This window comes from Gavia stellata, chromosome 7, assembly GCF_030936135.1.
Source record: "Gavia stellata isolate bGavSte3 chromosome 7, bGavSte3.hap2, whole genome shotgun sequence".
Taxonomy (NCBI): domain Eukaryota; kingdom Metazoa; phylum Chordata; class Aves; order Gaviiformes; family Gaviidae; genus Gavia; species Gavia stellata.
The window spans coordinates 16,754,254-16,780,425 of record NC_082600.1 but is presented as its reverse complement, the minus strand read 5'-3'; the positions used below and the strand labels follow the sequence as shown (position 1 = coordinate 16,780,425).

At 38.0% G+C, this 26,172-nt stretch overlaps 1 protein-coding gene across 1 annotated transcript in view; it reads left to right on the top strand.

Moving 5' to 3' along the window:
• The first annotated feature begins 9,958 nt into the window (after positions 1–9,958).
• Positions 9,959–26,172, top strand: part of PAPOLA (poly(A) polymerase alpha) — a 39,173-nt gene continuing 22,959 nt past the window's right edge. The window contains exons 1-10 of the mRNA XM_059819503.1: positions 9,959–9,999; positions 13,647–13,817; positions 14,476–14,542; positions 15,974–16,055; positions 16,597–16,706; positions 18,690–18,743; positions 21,864–21,975; positions 23,296–23,385; positions 23,483–23,621; positions 24,902–24,974. Of these exons, the coding sequence (XP_059675486.1) occupies positions 9,959–9,999; positions 13,647–13,817; positions 14,476–14,542; positions 15,974–16,055; positions 16,597–16,706; positions 18,690–18,743; positions 21,864–21,975; positions 23,296–23,385; positions 23,483–23,621; positions 24,902–24,974 (939 nt within the window). The remainder of the gene's footprint in view (positions 10,000–13,646; positions 13,818–14,475; positions 14,543–15,973; positions 16,056–16,596; positions 16,707–18,689; positions 18,744–21,863; positions 21,976–23,295; positions 23,386–23,482; positions 23,622–24,901; positions 24,975–26,172) is intronic.

Sequence of the window (26,172 nt, the reverse complement as noted above, 5' to 3'; positions counted from 1 at the left end):
TTCTCATTTAATTCTCATCATCATTCAATATTTGATACATGTTTTTTTATAGATCCTTGAAGAATCTAGACTTTTCAGCATGTGGCTGTCATTCCTTTTTTTATTGACTTCATATACCTTTCACAGAAACTGTCAATATTTATGCTGACTGAGCTAAAACTGATAGCATATTCAGTGTAAAACAAACACAGGATTTTGTCAAAACAGAAAGCAAGGACTGTTTGGGAGAAGAGCGGAAAAAAGAGGAAGAACTGAAAGAATGGTGATTCAGAAACATTGTGCACTTATTTTACCTATTACTTTAAGTATTAGAATTTTAAATGTATAAATGCCCAATGTGATTATTCAGATATATTTTTACACAGAAACAGTCCTATTTCATCTGTTTTCACACAGTAACACAGTCAAGTCAGTGATGATAGCCAGGAACAGAGTTTAGAATCATCATCTCCTACTCTAAAGAAACAGCTTTCTTTGGGATCTGAATTTCCTATATGCTGCCAGTCCAAGTTACCATTTATCGCCTGAGGCAGTTGAAAATAAGACAGTCGGTAATTTCAGAGAAATTTTTAGTTTGAGTCCTATTTTTCAGAGTAAAGATGAAAATAGGACACTAAGAAAAGCATATAAACCAGCGGTTTTTTGTGTAGAGTTGCTGTAATCCATTTACTTTTGTAAGAAGAAAGTTTTGAGCTGATGTGTAAAGAGCGTGGGGTTTTTTATTTAAAATTTTCTGAGATTTACACAGTCTACTACAGCCAGAGCTTTCAAAAACAATTATTAGAAAAGGACCTCTTTGCTCTGTGCGGGGCATAAAAAACAAAGTAAGCCTGGTGCAGGTAGGTGTGAACAAAAGATACGCCCAGAGCTAGCTTTGAACTCAGACCCTGCATTTTTCAGAGCAATAGAGCGGCGCACCCAAGCGGGTTGCGCTCGGCCCCTGTGAGCCGATTACAAACCCCGCCGTGCCCTTCCCGGGGCTGCCGGTGGGGCACTCCACTCCCCAAGCGGAGGGCAGCGCCGGCCGCGGCCGCCCCTCTCCTCAGCGCCTCCCCGCATGTAGCCAGCCAGCCGCTGGCCCGGCGCCGGGGCCACCAGCCGGCGGCGGAAGCAGCCCGGAGCGGGCCCCTTTCAGGACCCTCTGGGCGGTTTGTTGGGGTAACGCGGGGGCGGTCTCGCCGCGTGTGTTCCTCTGGCAATTAAAGTCCGCGGTTTCCCTCTCTCGGGGCCCCCCGGTGCCCAGGCACGCCGCCAGTTGCACCGAACCCTTCCCAGCGGCCCCGAGCCACATCCCCTCTCCGCCCAGCCCGGCTCCACCGCCCCTGCCGGGGCGCTCCGCTCGCCTCCAGCCTCGCCCGGCATGAACCCGGCAGCGCCGGAGCCAGGTACCGCCTCGCCTCGCCGCGCGCAAGCGCCGCCTCGCAGCCGTTAGCGCTTTGTTTTCAAACTCCGGCTCGCCCCCCCCCCCCCCGAACTACAGCCCCCAGGATGCCCTTCGGCCTCGCGGCCGGTTGAGCATGCGCGGATGAGCTAGGGTGCGCGGCGTGCGGGGGTAGCCGCGCCGCTGCGTCAGGCCCCCCCCCGGTCTAGAACGTTGCTGTGGTAGCGTCTGGGCGCCATGTTAGAAGGCCGGAGGGGAAGAGGAAAGTGAAGCGGCGGCGGCCGGGCCTAGCGAACGGCTTTCTCCTCCTTCTAAGGCCTGACCCCCGCCCGTACCATGGTCGCGATTCTCGCTTCCTGGCGGGACGAGTGACCGGTCCGGAGGCGGCAGTGGTGGGGGAGGACGAAGAAGAAGAAGAGGAGGAGGAGGGAGAAGGGGACGACGCGGTGGTGGTGGCGGCGGCGGCGGAGGAGGAGGAGGAGGAGGGGCTGGAGAGACGATGCCGTTGTAAGTTGGAAAGCTCGCGGTGTGTCTTAAAGGCCTGTGTGTTGCCGGCCCTTACTCAGCGCTCTCCTCGTAGCGCCCCGTGCTCCCTGCCCGCTTGGGCCCTTTCTGCCGGCTCTCGCCCTTCCCCCTCTCTCCTGTCCCCCCTCCGGTCCTGGGCTCTTCCGGTGCCGCAGTGTGAGGGGCTGTGGATCCGCTGCTCTCCGCCCAGCCCTCGAGGAGCTGCTTGCCTTCTTTCTTGCCCCCCCCCCCATCGCTACGAGTCCCGAAGGAGATGCTGATGTGGCTTTTACGTTTTTGTCGTCGTCTTCTCCTTCGCGATCTCATAGCGGCAAACGTGAGGGGCCGGGCGGCCGCGGGGCGGATGTTTGCGGTGGCTCTCTTCGACCCGCTGTTGAGTCAGGCCATACGAAGTGGCAAAGTGCCGCATACTTATCCTCTTCTCGCCTCGGCCACGAAAGATGTACCTCTTTTTCTGTCAAGAGTCCCGACAAAGCCTCTCCCCTAGTGGCCGCGCGAACGGTTTTTTCTCGTTCCGGGGGCAGGAGAGACACAGGCGCTGGGTCTAACAGGCGACCTGAGCTGAGACCGCTGTCCTTGCAAAATTCACCCGGTCCTCGGTGGCTCCGAAATGCCGAGGCGCTGAGGGGAGCTCGCTGCCGGCCCGCGCAGGCAGCGCCCCCTGGCCGGCAGCAGCGGCCGGCGGTCCCTCGCCGGCCGCCCGTCCCCCCGCCATTCCGCCGCCGGGAGGCCGGGGGTTTTCTCACTGAAAAAGTGGGCCTTGCGCTTTGGACCTGCCGTGCTGTAACACTGCTGGTAGTCATGAGTAACGAAGTGGGACGTAATTTCATCCTAGTTTCTTCGCCCATTTCCTTCACCCTACCCCCTGCTTTTTGCCTTTTTTTTTTTTTTTTTTTTTTTAATCCTTTGCTGACGTTTTGACCGCTCCGGGTTGAGACGACAAAAATTCCTGCTCCTCAGTTCCGTAGTCCATAATGTTAGCATTTTATTATCCTATATAAGTCGAGGGAACCAGCGACGGGTAGGTGGTCAAGTGGCTTTTAAGAGTAAGGCATGTTTATGTGCTAGGTTCGGTTTTTTGTTTGTTTGTTTTTTTTTTTTTTCCATTGAAGGAGAAATGTAAAGGATTTGGGATTATTCACTGTTGTTTCATTATTATTATTATTTGGGATTATTCACTGTTGTATTATTATTTGGGATTATTCACTGTTGTTTTAAATGTGTAAAGTTTATGCAAAGAATAACCGTGCTTGCCTGTTGTGCTTTGTGCTTGTTTTATTCAGTCTGAAATAATAAATTAGTCGTGGGGTAGATAACACAAGACAAACTTAACTGAAAGAGTTTATGGCAGGAAAAACACAGTGGGTGAATGCAGAAGGGAAAATGGTTATGCCAAGTAGTTTCTAATGCTTGTATAATGAGGCTGCAATGTCTTTATAGGTAAGTTTTGTACATGTTCATTATGGCATTGAAAAATTACCAGAAACCAACTTTGAAGTTGGCTACGCTTATTGGCCTCAGGAAAATGAGAAGGTGTTTATTCTGCCTGCTTTCATTCTTAGTTCATTTTGTTGTGAGGATGTAAATTTCAAATGCATAATAACAACACTTTAAAGTTTAGGCTATTTCTATGAATTGTAATGATAGTGATCTTCAACTTTGAACAAGTTTGGAATGACTTGATAATTTTTCTTAATGTGGGTGTTTATGATACTTTAACTAGAAACTCTTAAATAACATTACATAGTTATATTTGTACTAATATATTGCTATTTTCAGTATAAACATTACTTGGCAACTTCTCTAATACAGAAGGTTTATTTTAGTTAGGAAAAGCAAAGCTTTCTCAGATTCTGCATTTGTTCTGTCATTTGTATGTTTGGAATGATTGACTTTGTATTATTCAGTCAAGACTTCAAAGGGAACATTGTAATGCTAGGAAGTTGCAATGCTGGTAATGTTAATTCTTGAGTTTATGAAGTGATACCTCTGACTTAAGTTTAGAGGGAAAAAAAAAAAAGGCAAGCTTAGGAAGTTCCTTTCCTGTATAATTCTTTCCAGTTGATGCTTTCATGCTTTTGGATGATAATCTTGTTGAGTGAGGGTAGAACAACCCTATGTCACTGCCAAACTTTCAAGATGACAAACAAAATACTATTTTTCTTTTTTTGTATGTGTGTCTGACCTTTCAAGATATCCTTTACATTTCATTTTTTAGAGTGTTATTTACACTTGACAGGCCTAGTCAGAGTGGGTCTCCCATACAACCAGAAACTGTCATCACTCTTTACTTGAAAAGTGTTAGTTCAGAGTTCTCAAGATGTGTACAGCATTGTTGATACTGCACTGTGTGTGTATGTATGTGTATTAGCAGTACGGTACAAAACTAAAACCAAGCAAATTATTTATGTACAAGGCACATCAGTAGTAAGAGAGCAAACTCCGGTTCTGGTGATGCTGATAGCTGGCATTTGCAAAAGCCTTTTAGTATTTTTTTTAACTTTAAATTTATCCTAGGAATTTATGTGAGTTTTTGTTACAATTCTCATTAATCTCTTGTGGGAAGAGATAGCAGCTGCATAAGGGAAAACTCTAACTTTCAGTTGTTCAAAAAAGCTGGTTAAAAATAAAGGTGAATATTTCCCCTATTATAAAGATACATTTTAGTGAACTGTTAGGTACAGAATACTTGTTTCTGTGCATTTTCTGAAACGTCTAGGGAGAAATGAAGCTCACTAAGCTGTTCATGTGTTTCGGTTAGGTAGGGCTAGGTTTTACACAGAAAGGCTACTGACTCAGTGAAGCAGCACCTATGTTTATGTGAATTGGTGATGTAGTCTTTTTATGTAACCTGGGCCTTTCTGACCCTCCAAATAGAGAAATAGCACCATGAATCTGTTTCTTGTTAAGCTACTGATACTATTGCACTTACAGCTTCCGTATCTGCTGAAATAATTGCAAAAGACTTCTTTTTTTTTTCTTTTTTTTTAAACCAGAAGTGGAAAAATGCATTGAGTCATATATCTGACCACTTAAAAGTGCTATAAGTGCTATAAATTTTAATTACTGTTGGTATTGGTAACTTTCATATTAGCGTTTTGGAATGTCATTAATTAATTTATTTTTTTCAGTCTTTATTGTAGAATACAATAAGCCAAGCTTATTCTCAGTTCCAAAGTAAGACTTTCTATATGTTTTCTTTCACTGAACTGAACTTCAGACATACACGAAGTCATTGTTTTCTTGACTTTTAATTAGCAACTGTCAACTTGTATGCCAGAAGAAGTACAAGGCTGTATTTAAAATGGCTTGCACTGATTGGGAGTGGATAAATAGTATGTTTCTGAATAGAGAGAGCTTAGGTTTTTATAAACTGTGTTGTGGAGGGAATTAAATTATTCCTAACTTCGCAAAGCACAGGACCTGCTTTAGAAGAATGGTTGCCTTAATTTAAAGTGATAGCTTTATTAATCAAGAAGAAATTAATATAAGAATCTATACTGAGGATTAATTTGTTAGATGTGGTACAGAGGAACTGGATGGCAAATATATGTGGTTTTACAATAGCTTTCAGTCTGAAAAAGACTGAGTTTATACCTGTTAACGTGGAGGTACTGCACAGAATTTGGAAACCCAGTTATTTTGGGCTGAGCAAATTTTGCCGCTGAGACAAATTAATTGCTTACAGTGAAACATTTAATGGGATTCCTAGTTCTTAGTTTGATACTTCCTAATATCTTTTTATTGAACCTTACTAATTTCTTATATTTCTACTTCTGGAGTTTTTTGTCTCTGGAATAGCAATAAACCTCATTTTTGGTTCAAATGCTGCCTGCAGAGTTCAGTAGAAATTTCTTTTGTTTAACTTGAGAAACTCCTTCTGAACCTGTTGTTGGTAGGAATGTTGTGGATGGGTGTGTGTCTGGACATGCTGCCTTCGCTATTCTCTCTGGCTCTTTCATTTGTACAGAAGAACTCAGGATTGAGTCAAAGTTTAGCAGAATGTGTATGAATGTTCTTTCTTTTGCCATAGGTGAGTCTCTTCTCCGTAGGTCTGTTGCCTGTCGTTGCTTCAATACTCATGTTCAAATCTGTTACACATATCTTGAACATCGCATGCTGACCATTGAAAGCTTAATTCATGGTCTAAATGATCCACCAATTTTCTGCTAGATATTAAAAGTTCTGTTCAGGAAGGACAGCTGGATTGTCTTAACAACTTAAAACATACGTTCCCCAGTAACTGATTTGCATAGACTTCATTAAGATTTCCTGCCTAGATTTCTGAAAATTTGTGTGGAGTGATGGTGTTAGTATTAAGTCAGAAACTTTAATCTGAAATTGCCAAAGTTAGTCCTTGTTGGAGGAGACTTTAAAACAAGCAAACAAAACCCCTCAAAACACTTCCTCTGAAATCTGACACAGTGGAGCTTGAGCTTAGTGCATTTAGCTCCAATTGATTGACCAGATGGTGTGATGACCAGTATTGCTTCAGGAATCTGACTTGGGTGTCTTACATCAGTAAATAAGAAAGACTGAATTTTACCGAGGTGGTCAGTAGAGGCAAATAGAGGAGAGAGGATAGTCATTGAGATTCCTTCAGTTCTGTGTTTTGTCTTGGTGTCTGGAGGCAAGACTGAATGAGCGAAAGGTCCTGACTGAAGTTAAAAGTTTAAAGCTAACCTTCTGTGGGTTGTTGGCACTATTTTAAGACACTTAACAGCCCACTGTTTCTCTTGCTTCACCAGTGCTGGCCTTACTGTTCCTGTCTGTCTGGACAAACTTAATCCTCATCTGAGATTTAGTGATATATGAAAGGGGTTATATGACTTCTGGCAAAAGCAAGGATTGATGACCAAAAGCTGGAAGGGATTTTTGCATGCACTTGGCACACATTTAGATGAGTTAGATCTTGGGTGGTTAAGATCTATTTCAGGGTGGATCAGACATGAGTTTTAAACTTGCATGGGATTCAAACTGTTATAATTTGTTAAATATTATGGCATCGGTTTTTAAGATTTCAGTTGTTTGTGTTGTCTTTTATTTCTATGAAGCATCCCGAATTTCAGGAGTATGATGTTTAGATAATGTGGTGCTGATTGCAACTGTATTTTGTTTGTGATAGGAAGCATAAAATCTTAACTCAGAAAACACGATAAAAATATTACCAGTAGAACTGGGGTAGAATACCAGGAGTGAAGAGGAAAAAGTCTGTAGAATGACAGAGGTTTTCAAGTGGGAGTAGGAGGAGGGTTAAATACAAAGCATGCTTGAAAAAGAAGTTTGTGACAGGATTCTTGTTTCTTCTGAGGATGGAGAAAGGTGCCAGAGTTGTAAAAGGAAACAATAGTACAGTACTTAGAATTTGCATCTAAGCCTTAGTTATGTATGGAGCAGTATTGTATAGATATACCTGTATTTGCTCTAAGTCTATTTTCAGTTTAAGTGGAACACACTGTGTAACCTGGTCTTTAAAAGATGCATTTGAAAGTTGTTTTGTTTTTTTTCTTCCCCTTATCTCACAGTCTTCCCCCCTCTACCTTAGAACAATGTGTAGTCACGTCCATTTGAAGGAGTTTAAAGGTGTACAGATCTGGAAACTGTAAAGCCTCTTACAAGCTTTATTTGTTGTTCTTCTTCCACTTCTGCACTGTCCTAGTTTGGCTGGGACAGAGTTAATTTTCTTCCTAGTAGCTGGTATGGTACTGGGTTTTGGATTTAGGATGAGAATAATTTTGATAACACACTGATGTTTTAGTTGTTGCTGTGCAGTGCTTACACTAAGTCAAGGACTTTTTAGCTTCTCATACTGTCTTGCCAGCGAGGAGGCTGGAGGTGCACAAGAAGCTGGGAGGGGGCACAGCCAGGACAGCTGACCCCAACTGGCCAAAGGGATATTCCATACCGTATGATGTCATGCTGAACAACAAAAAACCCCAACTGGATGGAGTTGGGGGGGGGGGGGGGTGGTGGTGGTGCGGCTGCTGCTCAGGAACTGGCTGGGCATTGGTCAGCTGGTGGTGAGCAATTGCATTGTGCATCACTTGTTTTGTATGCTCTTTTATCATTATTATTTTCTTCCTTTTCTGTCCTATTAAATTGTTTTTATCTCAACCCATGAGTTTTACCTTTTTTCCCATTCTCTTCCCCCATCCCACTGTGGGGGAGTGAGCGAGCAGCTGTGTGGTGCTTACTTGCTGGCTAGGGTTAAACTACGACGTGCACGCTGTTGTAAAATGCTCTTAGCAGTGGCCATATTACCAAGGTTTGCTCTTTTTAATTCAGTAGTTATTGGTAACAATATAAGAAGATACTGCCTACCAAAACTTTGGGTTCTGAAGAAAAAGCAGTTTAGCTGTACTTGCTGTCAGCTTAGTACAGACTAGAACTTTGTGTGTGTTTGTGTTTTTATATGGGGAAAAAGTACACCTGCATTTCTCTGAGAGATGAGATTAATTCATATTTGAACATGAAATACTGGATCATAACACTTTAGAATTAAACCACTCTAGCTGTTGCCCAATTTGCGGATGGTTTAAGCTGCCAGCACGTGCACTTCAAAAATTCAGGTCAAACCAGAGCAACAACAATAGCATGTTATATTTAACTCTACATCATTTTCTGCAACTTTATTTTCTATTTGTGCTATTGACCGGTAGCTCATACTCATAGCAGAGCAAGAGCAGTATCTTCATGAGTATGTGTAGTTGACTATAAACAAAAGCCCCAAACTGTATCTTAATTTTCTTCGTGATGTTAAAAAGAAAAACTTTGTCGTCTTTTAAAAAAAAACCCAAACCCTAAACATGCTTTGAGTTGAGTTGAGACCTTGACAAAGTCTGCCTCTGCTGTTGTCAAGATTGAGTGGCTGGGATGGGACTTTCTGTTGCTGTTTAATACTCTTTGATTTTTGTTAATGCTTAACTTCAGTGACTAGCAGATTTGACATACCCCCTCGGCCTTAATTTCCCTAGTGCTCTCAGGTAGAAGGTTAGTAGTGACAATTACCTGTCCTTTCTCTTTGAATGAATTTGGTAGTGCAAACTAAGGGATTCCAAAAGTGATATATCATGGCATGTCACAGGTAAAAATGAGAATGTCCATATGCCTTTTCAAAAGGGAATATAGTGGAGTAGAGTGTGGTCTTCATGGTTTTAAGAAAAAGTAAAAGATAAGTATAAGAGGATCTAATGCTATTAGATCATTAGCATTTTCTGGCTAAAATGTAATGTATAAATACAACATTAAAGTTGGAAAAATGAACACTTAAAGTTTATTTCTCAGTGATAACTTACTTTTCATTTAAAAAGCAGTCAGCATTATTTGAAGTTTCTTAGCCTTGCGGAAGGTAGGGGACGGGGAGAGGACATACCTTTACTTGTTCATTTTATAGTAACTTTAATGACTTGCTGTCATTTAAACAAATGAACGTGGGTTACCTAGCACTAACTAGTTTATTGTAACCTTAAATGAGTGTAAGAAACTTCCTTGCCAAATACCCTTTTCTCTTGTCATTTTACAAAGGCATTTCTCTGATATATTTTGGTGTGCTATGGAAACTTTAGAATAGTCTTAACTTCAGCAGGTGTAAACGGTTGAGCTTCAATGTAAATGTTTTTATCTGGAAATAAACTATATTCTCCTCAATACTAATATATGTTAAGATGTAAGGTTCATAGTATCTTCTGGAGTTGTAAAATCTTCTAGAAGGCAGCTGTGCTGAGAATTGTTACATACCATCCCAGTGAAAGTGTTCTTATTAACTCCTCAACCTTCAAACACAAGCGAAACATTTGTGTAGGAAGGTCCTGTGCTGCTGCCAACATGCTTATTTCATTCTTATAAAATAAATGACTATAAAAGCAGTAACCGTAAAAACTCTTAACTGTTTTTGTGTAACAGTTCCCAAAGATGGGTATCAGGTGATTGATTTAATAGGTTGTTTAAATCTGTTGTTTTAGTGAACAGTTTCAAAGCTTATTTTGTGCCCCACAAACATGCTCTGATGGTCCTGTAGGGCTTGGAGATAATACCGGTTTAAGTCATGTCAACATGGTGTTTGTGAAGACAGACCTGCGTATTGCACTGCCAGGGTTATGCTGTAAACTAGATCAGGGAAGCCATCTGATGTTTGGTTGTTTTCTATGTATTGTAATTTTGGGGCAAGGTGAGGGATTATTTTTAAGTTACTAGTTCTCGAATTGGTGAAGCATGGCCCTTAGAAGCAGGTGGAAGACAGAGGGCTCAGTCAGCATTACTGACTTCAGGAGTCTGCTTCACTAAATCTGGCTGGGTCCGAGTGACATTCAGTCTTTTTTTGAAATCTAGTAACAGCCTCTGTCAGGCTATGTTTTGTCAGCCCTTTCAATGAAGTCTAATATCTGTTGAATTGGATACAGTTTCTAGTTATGGATGGGTGAAAATTACAGTCAGACCATCAGGAAATTGTTACACAAAACTAAAATATTGATTGCTTTAGATTACTGCTTTAAAAAAATGTAAAAATAAATTGCAAAATCTTGAACTGAAAAACAGGGTGGGTTTTTTTTTCAGATTAAGAGTTGGCAAAAGGGGAGAAATTGTAGTTCAAATTTAACTACCTGCTTCGTGGTATAAGTAAAAATATTCATAATATCCAAACAATGTTTATGTATTGAGACCTTTTGTTTTCTAACTGCTCTTTTTAGTGGCAACTAAGTGGCTGAAGCTACTATTTGTGTTGACATTCCTAATATTTTTTCTTTTTTAAAAAGAGAAAAATTGTTTTAGTGGCTTCCTTTGTCCTTAATTTGAATTCCTGTTTTATATAATTTATCTGGACAGCTTTTTTTTTTAAATGTTTACAATCACACATAAAGTCCTAAGGTTTATAGATATGTTCAGCTGCTATCAAATTCTTCATTAGGTGATTAAAACCTCTTCGCTGAAGAAAGCAATGTCAGATAATGTTCCCAGACATGATTACTTGGGGGTTGATTTTTTTTTTAAATGTACAGTTTTTTAGTATTTTTTTCCTGCTTTGCTTTTTTTTTCCTTTTGCTAATAAGCAAAGGGACAAATGTGCTAGAACTTGCTTTGTGAGATACTTGCATTGGGACTGGAGTCTTGATTTCAAAAAAATCATAGTACCCAGAAGAGTTTTAAAATGGGTTTAACTCGTGGAAAATTATATTAGGTTTTGTTGATTCCTGTCAATTTTAAGTTAAGATAATCTTTTTTTAATACTTGGTCCTCATGGAAATGAGGAATGAAATCCTGAGGAGATGACAACAGATTATGGAAGTAAGAGTGAAGTTGTACTGTAGTTTTCCCACATGTAATACATAGGTAGCCTGAAAAATTGTTGCTCATTTTCTATGATAGAAATAGTATATAAGATGCATAAACATGAAGGACTGATAATACAGCAATATACAGGGGAATGTTATGCTTGCCAAGAATGGGACTTTCGCATAAGCTGTCAGCTTGAATTTTTGAGACGGAGGATTCTCTTTTCTTTAGACTTTATCTCTATGAAAGTTGAAGGACACCAAACTGATGATAAAGCTTTTGCCCTAGTAGAATGAATAATTGAATTCAGGGAAAAAATATATTAATGCATATTCTGAATTTAAAAAATTAGTTATACATTTGGTATTAAAATGTTACTTTATACCTTTGAAAGGGAGTAGTCTTACACAGTAAGAATATAACTTAAATAATGCAGATGTAACACTTCTACACAAGCATTGCCTTAACTTTCAGGTAATACCTGCTTTAAATGTTGGTAAGGCTTTTTGAATAGCTGTTGATATAATAGCCACATTTTCTGAAATGTCTTTTTTGATGAGAGATTATAATGTTTTTGTTGGTCTCTGAAAGGTTGATTAAGTAATTTAATTATAAGTTGGTTTCAGAAAAGAAGCTTTTCAGTATGCTTAAAAACAGTGATTTGTCATCTTCAGAAATCAAAGGTGGGGGAATAATATTCATAATTTAGAGGAAAGTTGTCTGTATATCAATGTAAAACTAGTATTTAATGCTGCAACTAATCGTTAGAGCTTTTTAAATCTAGATTTAAGTAGTATGGTTTTTTTAAACCTGTGAAGTATATAATGACTAAGTGTTCTTAAAATTTGGCTATCTTAAATGTTAAAGTATATAATTTATTCTTCAATACTGAATACATTTAAGAAGTTTTTTAATGGCTACCTGTTGTTGTTTAGTATCGGTTCAAAAAAGTTTTAACTATATGGGTATAGCATGCATGAATCCAAACACTTGTATGTTACACAGAATCAAGTTAAGTTTTAAAACACTTAAAATTATGGGCCTTAAAGCTCAAACTGTTCTGAAAATAAGGCTGTGTTTAAACGTCAACTTCATAAACAAATATATGCCCATTATGAAAAAATGCACGGCTGTTTTTTGTCCAGGATGCTCATCTAGGAAAGCTGTTACTAGTTTTCATAGTATGATGATTTAGGAAAGCTGTTAGTTTTCACAGTATGATAACTTCACTCCTGTGTGTCTGCTGAAGTTCTTTTGCGTGTTCTCCTCTCCTTTCTTGCGATGTTGAAATGTGGGGGATTGACTTGAGAGTATCATCCTTGTGCTTGAGGTTTGGCTCCATATCTATTCGCATAGCTTGAAAAGTGCAAGGCAAGGATGCTATGAGGGCTTGTAATTGGACTGTTTATTAGTGAACTGGGTCCTTGCAGATTTAACCCACTGTGATGGGTTAGGTTTACAGAATCACATAATGATAAGGGGTTGGAAGGGACCTCTGGTGATCATCTAGTCCAGCCCCCCCACCAGAGCAGGTTCACCTAGAGCAGATTGCACAGGAATGCGTCCAAGCGAGTTTTGAGTATCTCCAGAGAAGAAGACTCCACAACCTCTCTGGGCAGCTTGTTCCAGTGCCCTGCCACTTTCGGAGAAAAGAAGTTCCTCCTCATATTTAGATGGAACAAATCTGTGCCCGTTACCTCTTGTCTTGTTACTGGGCACCACTGAAAAAAGACTGGCCCCATCCTCCTGGCACCCATCCCTTACGTATTTATAAGCATTAATAAGATCCCCCCCTCAACCTTCTCTTCTCCAGACTAAAAAGACCCAAGTCCCTCAGCCTTTCCTCATAAGAAAGATGTTCCAGTCCCCTAATAATCTTACTTTAGGCTTACTTTCCTATTTAGAGAAATAATTCTATGAAGTAAAATGTCATGTTAAGGAAACATGAGGGATGTGGATAGAGTACTAACATCCTTGGTACTTGTGCTAGGTAAAGTCTTATCACAAACCTCTGATACTCTCCCCCCAGCCGCCTAATGAAGCAAGGCTATATGTAATATTGCCATCATGGATTGAGCTGACATTGTTTGTCTAACCATCCTCTCATGCTAGCTAGAAGAGACATCAGCGTAAAGCTAACTGTATGGTGCTGTTGGGCTCAAAATATACTAAAGCCTCCTTATTTATGTAAATGTTTTGTGTGTGAAGTCAGCTGATGTAAAAGGTCATGCCTTGTAGCAACTTGTAACCCTGCAATCAATATTTAGAGTTGGACAAAGGGAATTCTGCTGTTGTCCTTAGTAACACAGATTTAATACAGATTGATCTGGGATGTAAATGCCAACAGTAGGCTTAACTTCTTATTTCCTTAGTATGTCTTTCTTGTCTCCTACTCTGATGAGAAAAAATAATTTAAAAAAAAATTTTTGTTTTGTTTCTGTTAGTAACTTTATCTAATTGCCTTTATTAGTCCCGTTACAACCCAGGGATCACAAACACAGCAACTACAGAAGCATTATGGCATTACCTCACCTATCAGTTTAGCTGCCCCCAAGGAGTTTGACTGCATGCTTACCCAGAAATTAATCGAAACCCTAAAACCGTATGGTGTATTTGAAGAGGAAGAAGAACTGCAACGCAGGTGAGTAAACACTCATTCTAGCAGTGGTTTTCTCCTATCTTGAGGTTCATGTAGTTGACTGCTGAACCCCAAACGTGTTTATGTTCTTTCAAATGCTTTCTTAAAAGCCTAGTGGAATACAAAGCTTGGTGGTTTTTGCTTCCCCCCCCGCCCTGCCACACCCCCCTGCCCCTTGCCTTAAGAGGAATACCTCAGAACACAGAAAGGAATTAAAATAGCTGTTAGATTTTGCATGCTGGCTTGCATTTTTTTTTCCCCTTCATAACTGTTTTGTTGTAGTGGCCCCTATGCTTTTTTTCTTAAGTTTTCTAGAGTTTTTTACTCTCAGTACTGCTTCTCACTGTTTTTTTAGGTGCATGTGTTTTATGAATTAAGGTGTTATTTTGAAAGTGAATAAAATTCATATACCTAAAATGTGTGTAGGCCTTGCATGCTTGCATTTTTTCTGAACTTAAATCACTTGAATGTCTTTAAAGGGGAAAAAATAGTGGGAATGTTGTAAGAGTAACTTTGCTTTAGTGTATATATATAAAACAAGATCTGTAATTAGATCTCCAGTGTTACTGTAATTGATTTACTGTGTTATGATTATCAGGGTCTTAAATACTACTAGTTTGATCTAAGTTCATGACGTATGATTCTGTTGTTTTATCAATAGGATTCTAATTTTGGGAAAATTAAATAACCTGGTAAAGGAATGGATACGGGAAATCAGTGAAAGCAAGGTATGGATGTATTTTACATGGAACTGCTCATACTAAGACTGCGGTAGGAAGATAATTCCAAAACATGTTCCCAGTCTAAACAGGATGAATCTTAGATTTGGGGATCAAATTTGATCAAATTGGAAAAACAAATACCACCTTTGTGTAGCTTCTTTTGTTTCCAGGTAGCATCACCCCTTGAAAGTAGAACCTTGTCAGAGAAAGAAAGTGATAAATATTGGAAAAAGTCGTGGTAGTTGTAATAGTAATTTTCAGTTGTTCTCTCTTCTCCCTAGGTAGAAATAAAGCTTGCTTTTTGACTTTTTGTCAAAATACATACTTATAGTGCTATCTTAATGATATGCTTAGATTATTTGTCTTTGTGAACCAGTGCTAGATCTTAAAATGGACTTCTTGCAGCTTTATGATCTGTGGTCTTTTTCTTTAACGTCAGTCCTGTAATGTTACTTCTGCAGGCTCTAATAATGATAGTAGTTTTTTTGCCAGATTATAGTCCTCCCCACCCCTACACACACCTTTTTTTGAATGATTATAGACTTGCAAAAATGTTAAGATGGAAGTGGCTTTTTTTAGGGGTAAAACCCTAATGTTTTAAGCTATTTTGCTTTGAGTATATTTAGGATTGTATTTCTTCTGCACACTTTTCGTATGAAATGGGAATTTATACGTGAACAAGATTATGGGAGGATGATGACCCTGCTATATATGTGTTGACCCTTGAAAACAAAATAGTGAGAGTATCTTGTCTGGTGTAAGATTGGAAACTACTTAAGTTAATCCAATATATATTGCAAAATAATCCATTTTTGATTTGTTTATATCTTTTGCTCCATGACCATTAACGTAGGGCTTCAGATTGTAACATTGCATTCTGTTACGAAAAGGTAACTGTCTTTGCCCACAATACTGTGGATTCAAGATTTTTTTTTCTAGATATAAATCTAGGAACCTTCAGTATATGTACCTGAACAATTTTAACATAAAAATAAATACCTGTTCCAAAACGGAACTTTTATTTAAAGAATGTAGTATGGGTGTCTTTGAAAGCAATTTAATGAACACTAATACTGTAAATAGTATTTTTCTGTTGCTCTAAATTTGAAACCATCATCAATTTCTAAGTCAGTCTAAAATGCCTGAGTATTAAGCAAAATGTGTTTAATGTCCATAATATTTTAAAGAGGTTGCACCTGAAGTGTAGAACTGCTAGAACAATTACCAAGTTTGAAGCAGTAATGTAGTTGAAATGTTACAAATAGTTCCCAAGTGGCAAACATACCTCCGTCTTTTGTGTAAATTCTAAGATTATTATTTCAGTAGTAACTACACCTTAAAAACATAATTTTTGTGGAATATTTTTCCTATTGTCCTAAAATAAATTGTGTATGTTGTTATTAAGGTAAAATAACCAATTCTATTTGCTCCATTTAGAATCTTCCACAGTCTGTAATAGAAAATGTTGGAGGAAAAATTTTTACATTTGGATCCTATAGATTAGGTGTTCATACAAAAGGTAACATTTACTTTTATTATAAAAACTCATATATTTGAGCTAATGACGTATCTGTAAATGTCATGCTGAAGTAACAAAAACTTGCTGTCTTTTGAGGTGGTGTTAGATTTTTTCTTCTTTTTTTTTTTCTTTTTTTTGTGAGCCATCCTCAATCTTCATTCTAAATGAAATACGTTCCTACATTATGTTCTTGTCATGGATTGGGAAACAGACAAAATTTGGGGATTATTTAAAAATAGACAAAGCTGTATTCTTGGCTTCTCATGGTTTGTTCCTTGGAACATTTGTAGTAATTCTCACAATTGAAAGATAGATATATGCATGTATTCAGTATGCTTAATGGCCGTGAATGTTGGTGGGTTTTGGGTGTCGGGTTTTTTTGGTATAATTCTCATTTGGTTTGACTTAGTATTCCCAAAGAAAAGCCATTTTACAGGAAGAGAAACTAAATTTTACTGTTTCGTTTCAGAAAAATTTCTGGCTATTACTGGCATTTCATGTGTGTGAAGCGTGAGTAACTTGTGCTAATAAACAATTTCAGGTGCTGATATTGATGCCCTGTGTGTTGCACCAAGACATGTTGAAAGAAGTGATTTTTTCACATCGTTTTATGAAAAACTGAAACAACAAGAAGAAGTAAAAGATCTGAGGGTATGTGAACTGCCTGATACAGCTAGCTGAAGTGATGATGCTGAAAAGTTAATAGTGAAAGATGATGCATTAAATAAGTAAATATAACTTTGCTATTAAGGCTTGCCATAGATTTTTAGTTAACCTGCAGCAAAGCCTACCACCATACTTGAAATAAATAGATATTCTTCCAAATTTTCTCTGTTCCCACTTACTAGAGACACTCATTTAAAAATCTGGATGGCAGAATGATCTCCTAGCAGGCGTGTTAGTATTGCAAAATTTCTGCTTGCTATCTAGCAACAGGCAGATGCAAATGTAAATGTTTGGTCCTGATCCTTTTCAAGCTAATTTGCGTGTTTTTAATGAAGGTTTTAAAGTATATTGTTATGCTGCTGTTTTTATAATTTCATGCTTAAATAAACAACTAGTGGTTGGTATTAACTAAACCTTCTATATTGGCTGTCAACTGTGCATTTGAAAATGGAGGTTACGTTTGCAGTGTGTCTCATTATTAGATGCCTGTGCAAGATTTTTAGCGTGTAAAGATGAAGATTTCCCTTGTAGGAATGGAAGACACACTGGTATACAGTATTTTGTTTCTATTCTACCTAAATGACAGGCCTTCCTAGGTCAACTGGTGGGAGCTTTAATCTTCTCAGTGTTGGCTCAGAGTATATTTTCTCTGCTGCAATTCTTTCTTTTTAGATGAAGGTAGTTGCTGGCAAGTATTAAACTTTTATTTGATATAGTTCTGCTCCCATAAAATAAATAGGACTGTCTCTGCAGCATTCTTTCACTCTGTGCATCCTGTAGTTGGTAATTACCAGGGTAGTGCAAACATCTGGTGGCAATACTATATGCACTGAAACAGCTGTTTTGAATGCTTTATTATCTGAACACTTTTAGTGATCTTTTAATTATAGCATGTGGATTTAGAGGATTCAGATTTTCAGATTTCAAATTAACTTTGCTATAAACTCTATCTAACTCAAGCTAATGTAGTTGATTTAGCAGCAAGGTAGATCAGTGTATGCTGTGCAGTATAGTTCTGCAGTGATGCAAATAACCTTTAGGTCAGGGTGTCATAACACTTTTAAATCATACCAGCTAGGTCTAAGAAAGTTTGTACATCTCCATCTTTAGGGAACCTAGACTTTCTTAATGGTTGCTCTAGCGAGTGAGTCTGAGACTTGTATTTTGCTTAGGACCCATCCTGCCAACCAGTAACATTAAGGTAACCTTAACTAAGGTTAAGTGCATAGAATAGTGTTGTCTCCTCCTCTTGTTATAACTGGAACACTCTTAGAACTGTTTAGCCTTTGGCAGTACCTAACATTTCTTACTCAGAAGTATGCAGCGTTCTTTGCTTTTACGAAAGTAGTGCTCTGCAGATCTGCATTTAGTTCAGATGCTCAGTTCAGGAAGGTGGTATTCCTAGCTGATTGCGGAGTAAACATCAAGTTCCATCGTTTCATCGTGGATACTGTTTGTCAAAGTACCTTATTAATGACCACGTTTAGAAAAGATGCTCGAGCTCTGGAGACGGGTGACTTGCAACTGGTTTAGGTGAAGTCAGAGTGCATAGTTACATAGTTGTCTCCTTGTCATTTCTCATAAAATACTGACTGCAGAAAAAAATTGAAGAGGCCTGTTAGAGTAAGAATCCCTATAGAATACTTAGCGATGCTGTGAGAAGTAAAAGGTACTTGATCATGTCCCACATGCAGTGAGGAAGAGAGTTGGGCCTTGAGGTAACATCATCAGATCTGGTTGGTATGGGTTTGGGTTATAATTAACATCTAGACAGCTGTAGCACATAGATCAGTGCTTACTGCATAAATCCTCAATGGTGGAGAAACTCGTTACTGACAGAAATAGACCTGAAAACGGAAAAGCGTCTGTATATACAGCATTTCATCATGATTGTTTAGACCTGCTAGCTATTGCTTGTAAATGTTCTTCTGTGTACTGAAAATAAAGTACAACTTTTTCCCCCCCCAGGCTGTTGAAGAAGCTTTTGTCCCAGTTATTAAACTTTGTTTTGATGGAATAGAGGTAAAGATCTTCTTTTATTTTGTTTTGGTAGAACATGGTTAAAACAAAGTTTTCAAGATCTCCATAACTCATGTAGTATTCATTGATATGAACGCTATTAAAGTGACTTTCCTAAGTTCATAACCAAGTCTTTGACAACAGTCCTCAGTTGTGTAATTTAAAGTGGGGCTTTAAGACTGAAACAAGTCTTTCTTGATGTACTGAAAGCTACATGTAGAATATCTCCCTGCTCTCTTTTAGGCACTGCTACCCACTTGTACTGGTTAGTTTAGTGACCTGTAGAGTACCAGTATTGGCATTATTAAGACTTAACATTCAGTAGAAATTATATTCATAAATAATGTGCCTTCAGTAATCTTTTGACTGCTAATGATTGACTGTCCAAACCTTGAATTCAGATTTGCTTCAATACTTGTACTACAGGAAGTTGTGTGATCGTTGCTCAGTTCTCAGAAATGCACTGTTGAAGGCAAACTGGGTATCCCCTTTGTCCTGATCTCTTTGGATGTCTGTAAACACATGACAATGGTTTTGGTCTACCAGTTTCTATCCAGTTTGCCTGTAGCTTGAGGGATTAGCTGTCTTGGAGCGATGAACTTGCTTAAATTGTTTTTTACTATTTTGGGAGAAGTTGCCGAGAAAACAGGAATGCTGCTTTCAAAAGATACATTGTTAATGTTGCTCAGACTGTTTTATAGTCAACCTGTCATCTTTTCTTAGTGGCAAGACAAAAACAAATGAGCTTTTCAAACACACTGTTCATCAGACTTGTACCTGGATTATGTCAACCAGTAACTGGTGGGATAAGAACGGTACTTCACAGTGCAGGAAGAATTTTCATGCTAATCCTCTGACACATGACATGATTTGAAGAGCTGTAGTATTGTACGCAAGACTGGACAGTTCCTTCTTTCCCAGTTTAAGTTAAATAACTGCCTTGCAATTATAATGGTCATTAGTTAGGGTATTGGCGATTTTTGAGTCTCAGGAAGAAGATGAACCACTCCCCTTGCCCTCATCCATTCAGCTTTACTTACTTGTTTTTTCACTGACACTTGTGTCAGTTGACACTTAGGCAGAGAGATGTATTTTCTCCAAATGAGGGAGATGTGCAGAGAAATGTAATACCATGTAGCAAGCTAGCCCGTGGCTTTGCATCTGTGTCAGCCAATTTATTATTATCTGTATACAGTTGGGTATTAGGAACATTTTTTTTTGAGAATTTGTTTTCTGTTTACATAGCTTAGGTATTCATTCCCCAGTTAGTCTGTTATTTGTATGTTTTTTTCCAATTTACATTCAAGCCAGTGTTGTCTCTCCTTTTTTAAAAATGAAATTCAAAATACGAGCCTAAATAGGGAAATAAAGGATTGTCTGCTATTAGAGTAGTAGTCTCTTGCTCCAATATAGTAATTTATGATGGGCTCTGATGGCTTAGGTTTGTGACTGAGACTTAACTCCTGTTGCTGACAGTGCATGAGAGTTCTGTAGTCTTGAATGCTAACTGATCATAAGCACTCTTTCTATATATACAAGTGTTGTTAGGCCAAAATTCCTGATGGTTGTGTTTGTGCCCAATGTGTCAGTATCAGAATATTTTAATTTAATTTTCTTTTTCCTAATCCTGGCAAAAGGTGTCAGAAGTTATTCTCTCTGTAAAGAAAACCTTAGGACTGAGGAAAAGGACTTTAGTTTTGTGGTGATCCTGTCAGTTAAACTTCAGAAGTTTCTGCCAATACCAGTTTTTATATGTGCATTTTATGTTTTTGTTTAAAATAAACAAGAACCTTCTTGATTTTTTGTTTTTTTCCTGTAGAAAAATTCCTGATTCCCTCTGTGCTGCCCCTCCCCCCCCCCAAAAAAAAAAAAAAATGTAAGGCTATTAATTTCTTGGTTTGAAAATCCTTTTATTGTGAATGAACTTTGAATCTTGAGAGGTGCTAGACCTTCTAGAGATCAGAATAAAACGTCAAGCTGAAGTTGATTTTGAACTTCTTTTACATTGAAAAGTAGTACTTCTGACTTAAGTAGAAACTTCTACTTGTAGTACAGAGTGTTGTTAAGAACAGCTATTAAAGACTTTAAAATCAAAAATAGGCTGAATACATTAGAAATCACTTTGGAGAAGTGCTTCATAGTTTAACACATGGATGCAAAGTTTTAAACACCTATGAAAAGTTCTTCATCTTAAGGTATCTTCAGCTTCGTTTTATCTGAAATAGTTTTAATGTAACTAAAATGGTTTTGTTCTTGGTACAGTAGCACTAGGTATTTCATCATCTTGTAGGTGAAGTGGTATCAGTTTATGATGATTAAAAGCCCTATCTGGTGAAGGGGGCTTGTTGCCTAGCAGACCAGCTGCTGAAATGCACTTTATATTCTCATCAGTCTGACTGATACCTAATTAAAGACTGAAAAGGCAAACTGACTTCTCTACTCTGTGTGTGTCCTTGCAGTGTATGGGACGATGTAAAACTCTAGTTCAGCACTGAATAGTATCTTAGATGTTCCTGACCTAGAAAAAAGAAATTTGTCATAATTTTGAAATTTATGCAAATTTATATACTTGGTCAGTAGCTTGCTGGATTTTCAAAACTTCCTGTTTTCTATAATCAGATATCTAGACTTTTCATAGATACTGGTCCTATACAGAGGCAACTAGTTGCATGTATGCTTTACAGTGCTAGATGGGAAAGGTCTCCTACTCTTTCTGTAATTCAGTGATAATTTTGAGAATACGTAGGTTATAACCAGGTTATGTTTTCATGACTTGCTCTGACGTAGTAGAACTTTATATTCTGGATCTAGAAGTGGTGCCTGTCCGCAAATGATTTTTACTTACATTGGCAATCGACACAGTTTTTATGTGTGTGCTGGTTCTGTATTGATCTTAATGTGTATTTTATCTTCTTGGAAAAGGAGCCATAAGATAGATGAAGCATGTGAAAGTGTTTCTTTTAACGTCTGTGAAGGGTGTTAGTATGTATTGTTTAAAGAGATTCCTTGTACTAGGAAGACTACTGTTCTTACAATTAGTAAACTTGATGAAAATGGGTTACAGAATTAATTCTACAGAAGAAAAAACAGTTTTCTAATGTCTTCTATGTCTTTTTTTTTAAGATTGATATTTTGTTTGCGAGATTAGCACTGCAAACTATTCCTGAGGACTTAGACCTACGAGACGATAGCCTACTTAAAAATTTAGACATTAGATGCATACGAAGTCTTAATGGTATGTATATACAGTTCTGCATATAAACTTCTTGTCTAATCTTTTAATAAGTATCCTAGATTGTTTGATACAGTAGTGTATTTGTGGAATTGACTGAAAATATAGCAACTTCACATTTGGAAATGAAGTAATAGCCAGTTTTATATATCTTTTTGGAGAGAAGGGTTGTTTCTTGTTGGCCAGATTTTTATAAATTTTTTCTTTTATTTGGGTAGTAAATGGTGTTGTCTAGAAATTAATGGGACTTGCAAGACTTTTGTGTGGTGCACTATCTATTTATAGAAATAAAGATGTGTGCATATTTTTAATATTTTTTCATTTGTATATTTTTAAATACGCATAAACATACATGAAATTGCTTCAGTGCTAAATTGGGGATATCAAAACACTGTCAGTTTGAGCTCAGGTCTTTAGTAGCTTACCAGCTTGTGTAACCCTTAACTTTTCTGGAATACCGCAGCTTGAAAAATTGTTATTTATGTATGGGATGGTAGGGACTTCAGCCTGTATGCAACTTGGTGGGGAAGAGGAGTATTTGAGATATCGCTGATTTCTGTTATGAACTGAAAACTTAATAAATTGAGATTACCACAGCAACTTGCACTGTTTCGTGAAATTTGCGTTTGTGCAGTCTCTCTAGAATTCATACTTGCCTCTTACTTGCTTTGAAAGGAGCTCCTAGTCTTAGATAATACTACTTTCTTGTAACCAGCTCTCTGCAACTATTTGGTAACAATAAACAACTACTTATTCTTGACTAAAAAAAAAGAAGAATCAAGTAGTTTAATGCTGTCATCTGTAATGTAATTTTCTTAAGCCTGAAAATATCCCATCAAAGTAATGATACAACTTGTATTTTTAAAAACTATTCTTTTTAGCCTGTTCTCATAAATTCAAACAAAGCTTTGACCTATGACTTCCAGGTTTTCTGTAGGTCCATCAAGACTCATGCTTTTTTAAATTTGTCTGCGCGTTCTATGATGTGCTGCATGTAATCCCGTAACAGCAGAACTTAAAACCTGTTTGTTTCTTAAATGGCTTGTACAGTTCATTAATAACAGAAAACCAAGTAGCAGTCCGAAACTGTAACTGTGTGTGCATGAATTGTCTTCCCGAGTGCTGCTGTAAAACAGTAAAAAAGAAAAAAAAAATCAAATGAAATGATGTTAAGCTTTCAAATTCAAAACAAAAGTGATCAAAATGAGAAACGAGTTTCTAGCATGCTGATCTACGAAGTTTGATAGCTTTTAAGGTGAGGGGAGGGTAAGCAAACAAAAAACTTTGGAGGCAGTAAGCGTAATGGATTCTTTCTTTTGGCAGGTTGCCGGGTAACCGATGAAATTCTGCATCTAGTACCAAACATTGACAACTTCAGGTTAACACTGAGAGCTATCAAACTGTGGGCAAAACGTAAGCGGTTTTATTCCAAAATTTGTGAAGTTTTCATTGACTCCTGTGGTTACTGATAACTCTCTCTCCTTTTGTCTCCTTCCTTCTCAATCCACAGGCCACAACATCTATTCCAATATACTAGGTTTCCTTGGAGGTGTTTCCTGGGCTATGCTAGTAGCAAGAACTTGCCAGCTTTATCCAAATGCAATAGCATCAACTCTTGTACATAAATTTTTCTTGGTATTTTCTAAATGGTATGTTTTTTTTAATTTAGATTACACTAAAATAAAATTGTTTGTAGACACTACATTTTAGTCCTGTTTTTATGGTATCATTTTCAACTGTTACCAGATTAAGATGGTAGTTACAAGCATTGTTCTTGTTGCCAGAAAGTTGTTAGCTTGAGTTTTTTAGTAAGTCATCCAACATGTCTTGTTCTTAAAAGTATCCAAAACAAAACCACCCAGTTCTTAATTTAAATTTTTCTTAAGTATTTGTTGTAACTCAATGTTACTTTTAAGACAAAATACTTACATAGTGCAAAATAAGAGCAGACACCCCAAAATTTAAAGTCTTAACATAACATCCAGATACTGGAATAATGGGAAAAGGAGGTATATTAGTATCTGGTTTAGGCACATAGCTGAAATGCCGTTTAGGAGAACCAGTGGCAAAAGTATGGTTTCTAATATTGTCAGTGCGGAGGGGTAGGTTTCATACTCCTGAGCGAGTTACCTTTAGAAAGATGGTTTGAATAACTCTGTTGGGAACAATGGGAGTGTTCCAAGTAAATGTAGAATGAATGGGACAAAAGTGTACTTAGCAGATTTTGAGATGGCTAGTGTTTAGTAATATAATGCCACGCTAAGCTAATAGAGAAAAATTGGTTGCAAGCTCTGTTTAATGTCTTCCTTATACTGCCGTCCATTTTACATGAGCATTAATGTACAAATACCAAGAGATTAACTGACTTCTACTCTTCATATGAAGATAACTTTACTGATGGCAGTAGAGACAACTTGAAGAACAGAAGTGTTACTTTTCTTTTTTTTTTAGTGTTTCATTCAGCATGGTTTCTTTTTTGTCTCAATTGGCATTTTTTTAAAATACATATGCTTTTTAATGATACTATAATGCTGTAATCATGCTGGCTCTTTCTTCTGTAGTTTGTCTATGAAACAGCTAGCTTGAAGATGGACCCAGTGTCGATCTTCCTAGAGGAATTTCTCTTTGATAGGTATATTTCAAGAAGAATTTAGAGGAGTTTATATTAGTTACCTTAAACCAGTGGTTATAAAGCTCCAAGACTACTGAAAATTCATTGTTCTGATGCCCTGGAGAAGCTATTACAGCTGTATTGTAGTTCAGCAATACAGGCTATTTAAACAACCCCAGTTAGACCAGCATAGTCTTGAGGAAATGGTGCTTTACCTTGAGCGCAGAGTTAAGAAGGATCACATTCAAAAGTATTGTTTGTTGAACATACGTGGTTGTATCCAATAGTCTTATTCGGTGCTACAATCTTTTTGAACAGGGAATGGCCAAATCCAGTGCTATTGAAACAGCCAGAAGAATGCAATCTTAATTTGCCTGTATGGGACCCAAGGGTTAGTGTATTATTTTTTCCCCTATAAGTCACACTGTACAATAAATTCAGTTGCTTAAAGAATCCTAGGTGAACTTCATTCTGGGTTTATTAAACTTAATATTTTTGGTATTATGTCTTCTTTAAAAGTAACCTCTAGTTCTCCTGAGTGTGGAACAAAGCTTAATTTTCTAAACTGACCGCTTGAAGGATACTTGCTGAAGAATGTACTTTTAACTCCCAACTTTTGCAATAAGTGATCTTAAATATTCAGCATAGTTAGATACACGCCTTAAAGCAATGCATTTTTGAGAAACTGCTTATCTTAAAATGGTTTGCTTCTGACTTAAAACCTGTTACTTTTGCAAGTATATGGAATTCACTTCAGTGGAACAGTCACAGCTGGATAGGTCCGGTTCCATATAGTTGTAGTACTGTGTCTTTTCATCTTGGACCAAAGAAGATTGTAACTTGAAGACTTTAACTTGTTTTGTATATTATTTATAGTACTTGGTCTCCCTCTTTGTCACACTTGAGGACATTGGACATTAAATTCCTTCAGGCAGTCAATGAAACAGCTTGCAGCAGATGCACAGCTCACATTCTGAGGTTTCAGTAGGGCATAGCGTGAATGTGTTCAATGCTGTTTTGTCAATTTTAGAATAGTTGGTGTTCAACTAAACTTTCTTTGGTGAGTAGTGTAAGCACCAGAGGTTGAGTTGTATGCCCTTTTGTACTTCAAATCTTTCTGGTTGACAAGAGTCCACATTTAAATAATGTGAGACAGTTGAAAAAGTGTTCTTGAGTCTTACTCTTATTCCTGGGATAGGGGGTTTGAGGTCAGTGTGTGATGGGAACTGTCTGTGTTGTAGTAGCTAGACAAACTGGGGTAAGTTAATGACAGGGTTTTATCTTTAATTTACCATCTACAAGATTGCTACCCTAATGCTATTTCGAATGTATTTTGCGTGTGTGTGTTTTGTCCCTTCTTTTTTGTTTCCCTGTGTGCTGTTGAATAAAAGATAAGTTAACGCAAGTGATGCTTCTGTCAGGTTGCCTAGAGCCTCTCGTCTTAAGCTGGCTCTTTATTTTCAGTAGTGTTACAGAAATAAAGTATAAAATATTTTTCGCAAGGTCTGAAGACGGTCGTTCTTCTGAAGGTGCTCGTGGTGATAAGGTATCCTTGTTTTGATGTGATTGCAAGCTAATCTCTATGAAAG